This window comes from Pelodiscus sinensis, chromosome 7 (assembly GCF_052426305.1).
Source record: "Pelodiscus sinensis isolate ZL-2025 chromosome 7, ASM5242630v1, whole genome shotgun sequence".
Classification (NCBI taxonomy): Eukaryota; Metazoa; Chordata; order Testudines; family Trionychidae; genus Pelodiscus; species Pelodiscus sinensis.
In genome coordinates this window covers 62,144,213-62,158,185 of record NC_143058.1, presented here as the reverse complement: position 1 = coordinate 62,158,185, position 13,973 = coordinate 62,144,213, and the positions used below count along the sequence as shown (strand labels likewise).

The window sequence follows — 13,973 nt, the reverse complement described above, 5'->3', positions numbered from 1 at the left end:
ACCCTCAGATAACCAGAATTTTTAGATAACCAGAACGCCCTAATCCCCAAGCGTGCTGGATAACACAGGTTTTACTGTAGTATGAAACTTTCCATCTTACTCAGTATCCCATTTCAGGAAAGCACATATTCATTTGTGTAAGTCTAAGAATGTCTCTAGACTACAGGGTTTTTTCGAAAAAATTGGCCTTTTTTCGAAAAAACTTCCCCTGTGTCTAGACTGCTGCTGCTTTCTTTCGAAAATAAATTGAAAGAACGCAGCAGTTATTTTGACCACAGAAAACCTCATTTCACGAGGAATAACGCCTTTTTCGGAAGTGCTCTTTCGAAAAAAGGTGCTATATAATGCAAACTGTGCTTTTTGGAAAAGAGAGCATCCAGACTGCCTGGGTGCTCTCTTTCGAAAATGCGGCTTGCTTTTTTGAAAGTACTGGCTGTAGTCTAGATGCTCTCTTTCGAAAGAGGCTTGTAGTCTAGACGTACCCTTAGTGAAGAAAATAGTACAAGCTAAAAAATAATCATGTGCTTAAAGTTCCCTCCCAAATAGGGATATATTCCCACATGGAGGCTTAAAATAGTACTTAAAAAAAAAAGTAAACATATGAAAAGCCAACAGAAGCTGTGATTAGAGGTTTTTTTTAACATTTCTGAAGAACATAGATTAATGCCTCAGTGAAAAATATACAAATTTAATAAGGCTTTCAGTTGTACTGCAGAGTCAAACAGATTTTCACTCTGTAGTAGACTTCTTTTAACAACTGCAGGTCGTGGTTTACACCAGAAATCTGATGCAAACCTGTTTTACTACATACATATACAATCTCAAGAGATGAACAGCTAACTTTTCCAGATTACAATTAATTTTTTTTCTTACATAATAACCTTTAATAGTTCATTCTTTTTGGTATATTTCAATAGCTTATGACAGTTTCCTGTTCAGACTATTATTTTATTTTTGAGAAATCATTTGACTTTCTATTAAGGTGGTGGCAGCAGTAAGCCAACACACTTATTCCTTAGGGAAATTTGTATGTTTTAAATACAATCCAGGAAAATGATTAATCCAAATGATGCAAAAACAGGAAATGTTTGTCATGGTGCAAGGACACACAGAAAATGACACAACTAGATCTAGAACCACAGTACTATTTGCTCAATGCGCAGAGCATGTAAACAAAATTCAAGACGCACAAAATATCCGAAGCAATCAATCTTACGTCAATAGAGTGAAAGCCAAAAGAACATTTATCTGCATGTTTAGGAATTTAGCAGAGAGCACAGGGTTACACTGAGAACAGAAAGTCATCAACGCAGCCCACCTAGGGACCGAAGAGCAAACAAATATTTCCCCAGAAGGGATTAGTGCTGCTCGAGGGCACAATTTGCACTAACCTTGGATGGAAGCAGCAGCCAGAAAGCCAATCGGTGTGGCCTTCACCTGTCATAATGATGTTCCCATTTGGGAAGGCCCACATCTTCCAGAGGTGGTCATCACTGGCAGTCACCACAATATCTTTCCGAGGATGCAAAGCCAAACTAGGGCAAAAAAGACAGACAAGAATTTGACTCCATTCCATCTTACATGAAACAAAAGCAATTTTTTTTTTTTAGCAATAGCAAGGTCTACGTTACTATGGTGTGGTAATATTTATGCTCCTGAGGTACAAATCCTTTACATGTTACAGGTCTGACCCTGCTTCTATTGAAGTAATGGAAAACTCCCATTTATTTCGGTGGAACCGGCAGCAAGGCACCTAAAGCAGATGCTTAAGCCGCTTTCCTGGACTGATCTCCTAAACGAGTGTAATTAATAATTTAAAAATATAAATCATGAACCAACGAAAAACCATGTGATTCACTCACAGTGCTCCAGAAATAAGAGCCTCATGAAATGTTAGCCTGTCGGGCCTTCTCAAGAGAAATGGGGAATAGGAAATCAGACCTCAGTACCAGTCTATTCTGCCCATGAGCTGAAAATCTCCTAAGCTCAAGGACATTACTGAACTATGATATATACCAGGGCTTCTCAACATGTGGCCTACGGCCCATTTGTTTGCAGCCCGTGGTGCGATTTGGGTTTACACGGGGCTCAACATGCGGCCCGCAGGTGGGATCCTTTGAACATGGCCTCCACTGGGAACACGCTCCACAAGGGCAAAGAGTCTCCCAGGCAGGGTGAGCATTGAAAGACGTAAGCAGATGGGCTGGCTGGAACAGACGGGGAAAGGGTGTCAGCGTTTCTAGCACCCAGGGAGGAAGAAGCTATTTGCATATATTTGCATGTATATGCAAACACACTTAAGTTGCGGCCCTTGGTATATACTGTGAATATCATTGTGGCCCCCAGGGCTTCCAAAGTTGAGTATACCTGATTCACACTATAGTAGCTATGGTTTATTGTTAATACTTTAGCCGCTACTAGGCTAAGTTCAGTGAATCCATTTCAGTTCTACTCTCTGGCTGCGCGACAGGTTTTCCTTTTGGGTAGTGAAGTCATGGGAACATACTGGGATGCATCTATTATAACTCTTAACTGAAAATTCATACTAACACAGTCTGTTCTTGGTTTGGCCATTGTGTGTCTACGAAAGAAAAGGTGAACCTGTCACAATGAACATTACCAAACTTTTTTTAGATGGGCTTAATTAGTAACCAAATCAACACAGTGATGTATTATTTATTGTGGATCAACACTGTACATGCTCTTATGTCCAAGGACTAAGCCGTGTGCAGCAAAAGGCCTAAACAGGCCAACGATACAGTTCAGAATTAAAATGCAAGGAAGAATGAGAAACTATTTTTTAGACAGATAAGATGATACCCCAACAAAGAGAGTTCTACTAACAGGGTATGTCTAGACTGCATTCATCTGTCAGCAGAAGGATGCAGATTAGGCAGGTAGACATTGCAAATGAGGCAGGGATTGAAATATCCTGTGCTTAATTTGCATAAAAATGGCCACCGTGGTTTGCTGACTCAGCACTGTCGGCAAAAAACAGCAGTCTAGAGCGGGATCTGTCGAGAAAGAAAGCCTTTTTCGACAGATCCTGTAAACCTCCTGCAAGAGGCATAAGGGATCTGTCGAAAAAGGCTTTCTTTCTTGACAGATCCACCTCAGACTGCCGCTTTTTGCAGACAAAGTGCTGAGTTGGCAAAACGTGATGGCCATTTTTATGCAAATTAGGCACGGGATATTTAAATCCCTGTCTCATTTGCAATGTCGACCTGTCTAATCTGCATCCCTCTGCCGACAGAGGGATGCAGTCTAGACATACCCATAAGTAGCACATGAATGTCACACCAGAAAAAATTCTTGCTGCAATAGCATCTTTCTTCTAGACATAAATAATGTATCCATAATTATTCCAGAGCTCCACAGATCAACATTCCCACCACTGATAGGACAAGGATTTAAGCCTTCTTCAAATCTATCCTAAAACCTCAGTTCTTTCTTCCCATCAAGAAATACTCACAGATGATCTCCTATCTGAAAGCAACACCTCCCAGAACAGCATTTTCAGTTTCCAGGCATTTAATAATTAGACACGCTTTTGGACAAGGGAGGCACTTCTCATTCTCCACTACCTCAAAAGGAGGAGATCTTGTCACTCTTGGACAAAGAGGAGGATTTACTGGGGGAGGAGATGAAGGAAATACTTTTATTCAGAAACTACAATGATGAATACAGAATAATTACACAAGTTAAACTGGTCACAATTTGGTCCATAGCTGAGGACGGAATAGAAAGAAACATCACAGGAAAAGAAAGATTCCCAGCCTATTACAAGGCAAAGGAGAGGCCTAATGGTCACGGGTCAAACTGACTTGACCCAGAATTCTCACTAACATAGGACGACTCTGAAACACAGGGACATCTGAGATAATGTGACTCTGTCTGAGGCCTTGCTAGGAAAGCAGTAGTATTGCCAAGGCAGAGGTGAGAAAAGCAGGTAGAAGATTCCGGGCTTCAAAGGTGGTTTCATCACACACAACAGGAGTCCAAGGAGGTCAAAGGAAGAAGGGCCCAGCAGGCCTACGGACAGTCTTCGCCTTACCCTCAGAAGCCACATTGGTGGTATAATGAAACAAAATACAGGACTATGTAGCACTTTAAAGACTAACAAGATGGTTTATTATATGATGAGCTTTCGTGGGCCACCCACTTCCTCAGATCAAATAGTGGAAGAAAATAGTCATAAACATATATACCAAAGGATACAATTTAAAAAAATGAACACACATGAAAAGGACAAATCAAATTTCAAAACAGAAGGTGGGTGCAGGGGAGGGGGGAAGGTAGATGTCTGTGAGCTAATGGTATTAGAGGTGATAATTGGGGAAGCTATCTTTGTGATGGGTAAGATAGCTAGAGTCTTTGTTGAGCCCCCCACGTAGAGTGTCGAATTTTAGCATGAATGACAGTTCAGAGGATTCCCTTTCAAGTGCAGATTTAAAAGGCTTCTGAAGCAGGATGCAGGTAATTAAGTCCTTGAGACAATGTCCTTTCTGGTTGAAATGGCAAGAAACTGTTTTTTCTTTGTGATCCTGTCTGATATCTGTTTTGTGGGCATTGATCCTTTGGCGAAGTGTCTGAGACGTTTGTCCAATGTACAAAGCAGACGGACACTTCCGGCACATGATAGCATAAATTATATTTCTGGATGGTGGTATAATGGTGAGCATAGCTGTCTTCCAAGCAACTGACCTGGGTTTAATTCCCAGCCAACGCGAAGTGGGAAGCAAGGACCTGATGTCCTCAGGAAGGCTTGTGGTCTAGGCCAGGGTGGGCAAAAGGGCCTCTGTGGGCCGGATCTGGCCCACCAAGTGGGTTGATCTGGCGGGTGGAGGCCCTGCTGCTCCTCTGCCCCCAGGCCAATTAGGGGAAGTGTAGTTTTCTAAGTACCCTGTGCTCCTCACAGGGCAGGATGGAGGAAACTTCATGCACTTCCCCCATCCTCAGGCCCTAAATGGCCTGGGGGTGGGGGAGGGTGCAAAGCCTCTTCCCGCCCTTGCATGGGTGCTTAGTGGGAAGCGGGGGGGAGGAGAAAAGGGCTTCCCTACCCCCAGACCAATCATGATCTGTGGGTGGGAAAGCCCAGAAGCATCCCCCTAGCCTAGGCAGTGCTTGGTCCAACCATGAGGGCAGGGAACTGGACTCAATGACCTCTCATGGTCCCTTCCAGTTTCCTATGATTCTAAGACATCATGGCAGGCAACCTAGGTTAAATCGGAGTATCCCAGCTGACAAGCAAATATGTACAAAGCTATGGGCAGCATAGTAGACAGAAGCCGAGCCAGTGCATATCCGATAATGGAGCAGACCTAGAAATAGTTTTCACCAGGCACTGCCTCTGATGTAGCAGAGGTAGGAGAAAGGCTGCTGAGAGGAAGACACACAAGTAGATTCCCAGTAAAGCCTGTGGAACTGAGGTCTGCTCAAAGGCAGGGAGTTCCTGCAATGAAGCTGCTGTACAGTTATAGTCCACAAAGCATTTTTTTAGGCACCATTAGTGCCTGCCTACAGTGTGAAAACTGAAAGCCTGAGGTTTGCTGGTTGGTAAATCTCACTGTTGCGAACAGCTGGATTTCTCCACTGTTTAAACATTGCAGAAGTATCATTGGATACCTCTTGAAATCTCCATGTCAACCTAACCCCAAAACATCTTCTAACTGCCTCTCTCATCACGACGTTGGTCTATTCTGCCTTTCACAATACTTCCATAATTAGTTGACAGGGTGACTACAGTGATCAACAGATTATGGCCGCAACCCTCAACCATCCCTTTTAAAAGTCCTCCTAAATCCCAAGACCTGCTAAACCATCTCATGCACAGCTTCACTTCCCACATCAAATTCAAGATTGCTCTGGTGGTTGACTCTCGATTTAAATCCAAGGTGCTCATTTGCTCATTCTGCCACATCGGTTTGGAATATTTTCTCCCCTCCCTGCCAAGGTACCTCGGCATGTCTCTCTCTTCAAATCCATCCTTTGAACCTTCTTTTCCTCTTAGCATTTCTAAAGCATTTTGCGATGCTCTTTGTGAAGACTGCATTATAAAAGTAAAAGTGTATATTATAGATCAGAGGAAATAAGCCCTTGCAATTGGATAGGAACTCACCATAAATTTTATGGACTTTTCTTTTTAATTGCAAGCTCCTGCAAAATGATGCTGATATCCAAATGTGTATTTTCCCCTCCTCCCAAAGGAATTGTATAGGCATAAAACTAACACCATTTAATTAACAGCAGGCTGGGTGACATAACCACCACTGAGTTGCTTCTCAAAGTGGGAAGCATATTCATCCAAAACATAAAAAATAAAGAAAGAATGCTGTACACCACACTAATTAGGTGCCCTTGTCTTCATTTTTGGCAACCTGGCACTGAATTCATTCTTGCTTCATCTTTGTTCACAGGGTCTAATTATTTCCAGCACAGAGGACTCAGGGTGGATTGGGGTGAAAAGAAATCAATAACAGGACATGTGTTATATAACATTAGCTTCCTTCTCCTCTGTGTGAGTGTGTGTGTGTGTGTACGCACGCGTATGTGGAGCATGTGGGGAGGGAGAACGGACAAACACAGCAATAGGAGAACTCTCAGACATTTGCTCCTGTCAAGTTCAGAAGCAGATGTATTTAGATACCATTTCAGCAGCAAAAATCATTCACATTTCTTCATCACTTGCAGTGGTAGATCTATATTGCTTGCAGTAATTTGCTTTAAAAACATTCATGTGTTATATTAATCTACCTTGCCTGAACAGTAAACACACACAGAATTTCAAGGTGCAGGCAAAAGGTAATTACAAAGTAAAAGACAAGCTACATAAGGAGCTACCTGATCATATTACTAAGGTTGCAAAGTCAAGCTCTTACAAGTTAGGAAATGCCAGAGTTAAGATTTCCCAGGTAACCTTAATTCGGCCCCCCTTGTACATATTCTGGTCACAAACTATTATAGTCACAGAATGCTGGTGTCATTTTGTATATGGGATGAACAGAGCTCAGTGAACAGATCATTAATGTTGTTAAAATATTAATAAATACATCTTCATACCACCATTCTGAAGTATAATTTGTCCCCATTGTACAGAGAGGAAACTGAGGCACAAAAGACTTAAAGACACAAGGGCTATGTCTACACTGCCCCCCTTGTGCAAAAATATGCAAATGAGGCCAAGTGTGGACTATGGTTGTGCCTCATTTGCATAATTAATTAACGAGGCTCCATTTTTGTGCAAAAAACCCTCTTGTGCAAGAGCCCTTCTGCATTTTTTCAGGAAGAACAGCACTTGCACAAGAGGGGGTTTTGTGCAAAAAGGAGCCGTCTACACCACTCCTTTTTACAGAAAAGCCTCTTGTGCAAAAGTGGCTGCTAATTAATTATGCAAATGAAGTACAGTGATATTCCACGCCGCGTTTCATTTGCATAAGCTGTTCTGCAAGAAGGCTACAGTGTGGCCATAGTTTGGCAAAGACTGGGATACAAGCCAATTCCCCAGGGTAACATTCTATTGCCTTAGCCATGAGACCACCCTCTGTAGTCCTGCAACCCCTCTACCTCACTCACTACACACTGCCGATGTCTGCAACAAAGGAGGCAGGAATCTCTACAGAGAACAGCTTCATTTATGCCTTGAAACTGATTCCCCCCCAGGTCTAGTCCAGCCTGCACTGGCAACCTTAACTCAGGCATTTCCTAACTTTTGGGCATTAGCAACATCAGCATTTTTAGTGTAGGCTTCTTGGATGCTATTTCTATGTTTTCACAAATCAACTGAAGGCAGAAATTCCCTCAGGCGGGGCCACAACATGTTCCCATACAGGGTATCAGTAGGGCAGGGATGTTTAGAGCACAGCAAGGAGTCATGGACAGCAGTGGGAATGTTCTTTGTGGGCGTTACTAGAGGGTTGCATCTTTTGCCGCTGGGTTTCACCACTATTGGCTGACCAGAAAGGAATACTGAGATGGAGGAGTCCTGGTTCAGATTCAGGCTATGGGAGGGACTCGTCTCTAGGCATTATAAACACTTCGGTCCCTATCTCCATCACTCCCCAGCTTCTATCCTCTTCTTTACCACCTTCCTCCACCCCCATTTCTCCCTCCTGTTGCCCCCCTTCTCCTCAATCCCGCTGCTTTTGAGACTGGCTTTTGTGCTAGCACCATCAAGGTGCCTGGAAGGGAGGAAATGTCTCTGTCCTGATGCTTTGCATCACAGAGGATCAGATCCTGCCATCTGAAAGGAGGAATTTCAAGGAAAGCGCTACTTGGCCTCTGAAGCCTCCAGGCTGGTACATGCTCAGTCAGGGCGCATCTACACTGCACCGTTATTTCAAGATAATTCACATTATTTTGAAATAACATTGCGAGCGTCCACACAGCCGTTCCATTATTTCAAAATAATTTTGAAATAATGGACGGCTTATTCCAAAAATCTGTAAACCTCATTCTACGAGGAATAATGCCTATTGCAAAACAGCTATGTTGGAATAAGGCGTGTGTAGATGCTCAACTGCTGCTATTTCGAAATAGCCCCTCTTCAGGGCCATTCTAAGTTATTCCTTTTGGGGCTCTAAATCGAGGTATCACATCTACATTAGGGGCGCCTGCCTCGGATTCATTTTGAGGCTTCCCTGCAGTGCAGAGGTGGTGTTTTGAAATAAGTTATTTTGGAATAACTATTCCGGAATAGAGGCGAGGAGTCCTGTGGCACATTATAGACTAACTGAAGTGTTGGAGCATAAGCTTTCGTGGGCAAAGACCCACTTCGTCAGATGCATGTAGTGGAAATTTCCAGAGGCAGGTATAAATATGCCTCTGGAAATTTCCACTACATGCATCTGACGAAGTGGGTCTTTGCCCATGAAAGCTTATGCTCCAACACTTTGGTTAGTCTATAAGGTGCCACAGGACTCCTCGCCGCTTTTGCAGATTCAGACTGACATGGCTACCTCTCTGATACTCTATTGCAGAATAGCTTATTTCGAAATAGCTGTGTAGTGTAGACGTACTTTCAATGTGTGGTGATAGCACATGGGCAGTTGATAAACAGGAGGGCTACATCTACACTGGCATGATTTTCCGAAAATGCTTTTAACGGAAAAGTTTTCCATTAAAAGTATTTTTGGAAAAGTGCGTCTAGATTGGCAGGATGCTTTTCTGCAAAAGCACTTTTTGCGGAAAAGCGTCCGTGGCCAATCTAGACGCGCTTTTCTGCAAAAAAGCCCCGATCGCCATTTTTGCCATTTTTTGCAGAAAACAGTACTGTGCTGTCTACACTGGCCCTTTTGCACAAAAGTCTTTCGGAAAAAGACTTTTGCCCGAACGGGAGCAGCATAGTATTTCCGGAAAAGCACTGACAATCTTACATGAGATCGTCAGTGCTTTTCCGGAAATTCAAGCGGCCAGTGTAGACAGCTGGCAAGTTTTTCCGCAAAAGCAGATGATTTTGTGGAAAAACTTGCCAGTCTAGACATAGCCGAGCTGTAGGAGAAGCGAGCATGATAGAGGCAGATGGAATTTACCTGCCAAACTTAATAAACTTCTATTGAGCATGCACAAAGTCAAAATCAGCCTGGGTTAGCCAACTGATGGGTCATTTCAGTCTGAACAGTGACCATCTGGTAAAGCTCTAGGAAACACTTTACTTGAACACTTGCCACATCTTGGTCAAACTACTGTAATTCCTTGAATTATAAGCCACTGTAAACATCTCTCTCAGCACACAAATCACCCTGCTTATTTGTGAGAGAAAAGTTTCAGAGGGGTAGCCGAATTAAAGTACTACTAGCTTATTTGTTTATTTGTGAGAGGTCAGGTAGGCTGTCTTTGAAATTGTCTAAGTAAGTCTGGTGAATTTGCAGGGATCCTTTAGGCCTACATCTTATGCTTACTATGAATTACTAAAGGATGGGCAGGAAGCAAAGCAACGAAAGCCAAAAACCAGCAAAAAGATTAATTACACTACCGTATATTCCGGCGTACAAGACGACCTCTGATGTTAAAAACCATCCCCCAAAAATCGGGGGTCGTCTTGTACGCCGGGTATACATCCCAGGCGCGCCTGGGCTGCTCTCCCGCCGGCTTCCCCCGAGGCTTTCAAAGCCGCGGAGGGGCTCCGGTGGGGGAGCAGCCCAGGCGCGCCTGGGATGCCCCCCCGCCGGCTTCCCCCGAGGCTTTCAAAGCCGCGGAGGGGCTCCGGCGGGGGAGCAGCCCAGGCGCGCCTGGGATGCCCCCCGCCGGCTTCCCCCGAGGCTTTCAAAGCCGCGGAGGGGCTCCGGCGGGGGAGCAGCCCAGGCGCGCCTGGGATGCCCCCCCGCCGGCTTCCCCCGAGGCTTTCAAAGCTGCTGCGGCTTTGCTCCCGGTGCCTCTGGTCTGCTGGGGACCATCTCCAGCAGACCAGGGACACCAGGAGCAAAGGAGGCGGAGGGGCGCTGGGGTATAAGATGAAACCCTATCTTTTAATTAAAAAGATAGGGGGTCGTCTTATACGCCCAGTCGCCCTATACGCCGGAAAATACGGTATATGCTTAAGTACTAGGGACACTGACAGGCCTGTTTAAGTCACTGAGAATATCTACTGAACTTTACTGTGTAACTCACCCAAAGATGGCACCACCTTCTACAAAATGTAATAGCAGAGAGCTACCTTGTAATTAAGTTGTATCAACACTACATGGTTATATACAAAATATTCTATTTTGGGGTACATTATCAAATATTACTAATTAATTAATTAAAATCTGCCTTCAGCCGAGGTGCCAGGAAGTTGATACATAATCAGTTCACTTTACAGAAAAAGGTCATACTTCTTTTGTGCTTACTGCACCAGTGAACACTTAATTTTTTTTATTTGAGTACAATTTAGAGTATAACAAAGCTGAGACTGCCATGATTTAAATAGATATGTATTTTGAAATGACACCAAACTTAATCCAAGTTTAGGCTAAGCAATTATACAAAAAGTCTGCGTGAGATGTCAGGCAAGTATTTTATTGCAACACAAGGATCATATACATATTCCTGATTGTTTTCTGCTAGACAGGGCCACTACTGAAAACTGTTCCTCCTACTTCATAAGGCTGCGTGCCAAATTCGCAGGTGATAGTGATGATGATGTAAATTACAAATCAGCAGGTTGGTGTGCGATAAGGGGGGCTGATTTCCACATCCAAGGGCAGGAACAGAGAGCAGAGCAGGAGAAATCAACAGGAAGGTAAAAATTACAGCAGGGAGATAGCAAGATCTATCCTCTTGTTCTTCTGTTTTCAGAGACACTTTGCCCTTTGTGTGAAAGCAATATCTGCTCCCATGGATTTCCCAATGTATAATTTATATTTTCCATGTAAATAAGCTCTGAATGTGGTCTACCATCTGGCACATGTATTTCCTATTTTTCTACTGATAGTTATCTGAGTAAGTGTGCTCAGCAGACTTGTTGGTTTTTTCCCCCCAGATCTGCCTTCAGTCAAGCTGCAGGACTGGGTTCGAAATAGCAGCAGTTTCCTTTCTATCATCAATCACTGATTGCTTTTCAGAGGAGGGGCTTGAGAGGAGTCTAACATATAGTGACTCGAGTCTTGGTTCTGAAGTTCTCAGTGAGGGAGATCTAGGTCTTGTGTTGTCTGTGGAGAGGTCCTCCTCCCTAACCCCCTCTTGATGAAGTCAATATGTGGATCAAATGTGACCATTAGAGTCTTGGATATCTCTGCCTCAGAGCATGGGGAAGAATCAGGGCTCATCCTTGACCTAAATAAAATGGGCACTTGGCCTACATGAAAAGTGCTATGTGTGGCATAGAAACATCACAGCAGGGGTAGCTCTGAAAATCTGGAGATTTAACTTGCATGCGGTTAGCTCAAATCCTCCGACTTTCGATGACTGAATTGTCTCTTTCTAAGGCCAACATGAGAACTGAATGTTCAACAACTGCCTAAGACCTATGCTAACTTGCTCACACTTACAGCAACAGAGTCACAAGAAGGCGGCAGATACTGCAGGAGTGCCAGGTCACCGCCACATGCGATCTCAAGGAACTGAGCGATGATGGGGCTCCCCAATCCTTTTGTGCCCTCAGGCAGAGGGCGGGAGACACCACTGAGCAAAGGGAACCAATCTCTCTCATATGGGGTGTATGCAAGTGGAATTTATCTGGGTAGTCAGGCAGAGAATTATCTCATGTGGTAAAATTTTTGGAAATTCCTTCAGGCCTTGTGTTTAATAGCATTTATTTTACTGTATTTGGAAAGTGAGTTTTTAACATGAGACACTTATTTTTGCTGTTTGTAGGTATCACAAATGGAGAAAGGGTCTGTCTAGACTACAGGCTTATGTCAACATAAGTTTTGTCGACAGAATCTGTCGACAAAACTATGTTGACACAGAGCGTCCAGACTACATCGCTTTGTCGACAAAGCGATCAGCCTCTTTGTGGAGTGCATGGCCTGGAGGGAGTCCTCCTCAGCCCAGAGGCTTTTATCTCCAGCCTTGACCAGGAGGGTGCCCGGCGCTTGGTGCCCCAGGGTTCCCGGGGGGATGATTCCCTGGAAGGGCCAGAGGGGTTTTGGGGGGCTTATCCCTGTGACATAGCTCACCCAGAACTGAGTAGCACAGTCCTGGTCTGCTCTGGAGCTCGCTTGCTGCCAGAGTGCTGCTCCTGGGTGCCAGTGCCTTTTAAAGATGGTCAACAAAACCCTGTAGTTTAGACACACCCAAAAAGAAAAACAAAAAGCCCTCTAAGTACTAACCACCATCCCCATCAGATTCACAGTTGTTTAGAGAAATCAGAAATGGCCCTCAGGTTTCTTTTTAGTCCCTGACATACACAGCAAGAGAGGACAAAGGAATGTTGAATAATAAGAGATTTGTGTATGTGGGATCATACCTGAACCACTATTATTTACCTAAATATAAGAAATGCATTCTGTAAATGTTGACGATAAAGACAATCCCTCCAAACAAACAAAAGCTCATCTACCCACAAAAGTCCTGCCATTTATCAAGCATGGCAAAGCATTATGGGACATTCAGAGAACCAGGGTCACTACGTTCACTGTTTCTAAGGCCTTGAAATGTAAAGTACATCTTATTCTAGTTGACTGAGGGGGACTCCAGGAATAATTGAAATATCAGGCTATAAAAACACAAAGAAAAGATGAACCATTCTGTTCTGAGACCTCAATTGCTGGGTAGGGTATCTCTAACTCAGAAACAATCCAAGGAGCACACCTCACAACTATATATCTTACAAAGAACTGCACCTTTGCTTTCAACATCAGTTTATCTTCCTTCCACTTCTCGTTGCTTGTATAAAAAATGTTGAGTCATGATTTTAAGGATGTAGGACATTTTAGCTATTAGAATTTAATACACTTTAATTCAAATATCCCTCTTCCATGGTATTAGGTTTTTTCCTACAGAAGGATTTTGCCACATTAAGAACGATATTATTGTGGCGTAGTGGGGGATGGAGGGGAGCTGTCTGCTCTGTAACCTGGTGTGGTGTGGTGGTGGCACCTTGCTGGTTGCTAGGCTTGGGCAGTGGGCTGTGGGTGACCTCCACTGGTGGCTATTTGTAGCACGGCCCAGCAGGACAGCGGATGAGTCACGTAGGCAAGGGTCTCCCAACCTGTCCAACCAGTTGCCTCCCCGGGAGAGAGACAAAGGGAGGAAGGCAGGGTCCAGCACCTGGCTGGGGGGCAGGGCCTGGGAGGGAGGCAGTGGCTGACTAGGAAGCATGGAGAGAAGAGGCTAAGCTGGGGCTTAGGGGTGATGGACCCTAACCGTAGGGTCTGAGACATCCTGGCCCTGGGCCCTGTAGCCACATCACATATGTGCTGTGCTGTATCCTGAAGGAACAATAAACCCCACTCTATTCTACAACTGGCAGAGTCTGTTCTTGCTGCTACGGGGGTGCAGGAACGGGGGAACCCCGACTGCGTCGTCACAATTATGTATTTTATGTCCATATG

At 44.1% G+C, this 13,973-nt stretch overlaps 1 protein-coding gene across 4 annotated transcripts in view; it reads right to left on the bottom strand.

Annotated features, from left to right (window-relative positions):
• The window catches only part of SPAG16 (sperm associated antigen 16), a 667,853-nt gene that overhangs the window by 322,965 nt on the left and 330,915 nt on the right, over positions 1 to 13,973 (bottom strand). For all 4 annotated transcript variants that reach the window (XM_014575658.4, XM_025186825.3, XM_089779827.1 and 1 more), the window contains one exon: positions 1,392 to 1,535. In XM_014575658.4, coding sequence (XP_014431144.2) covers positions 1,392 to 1,535 — 144 coding nt within the window. The remainder of the gene's footprint in view (positions 1 to 1,391; positions 1,536 to 13,973) is intronic.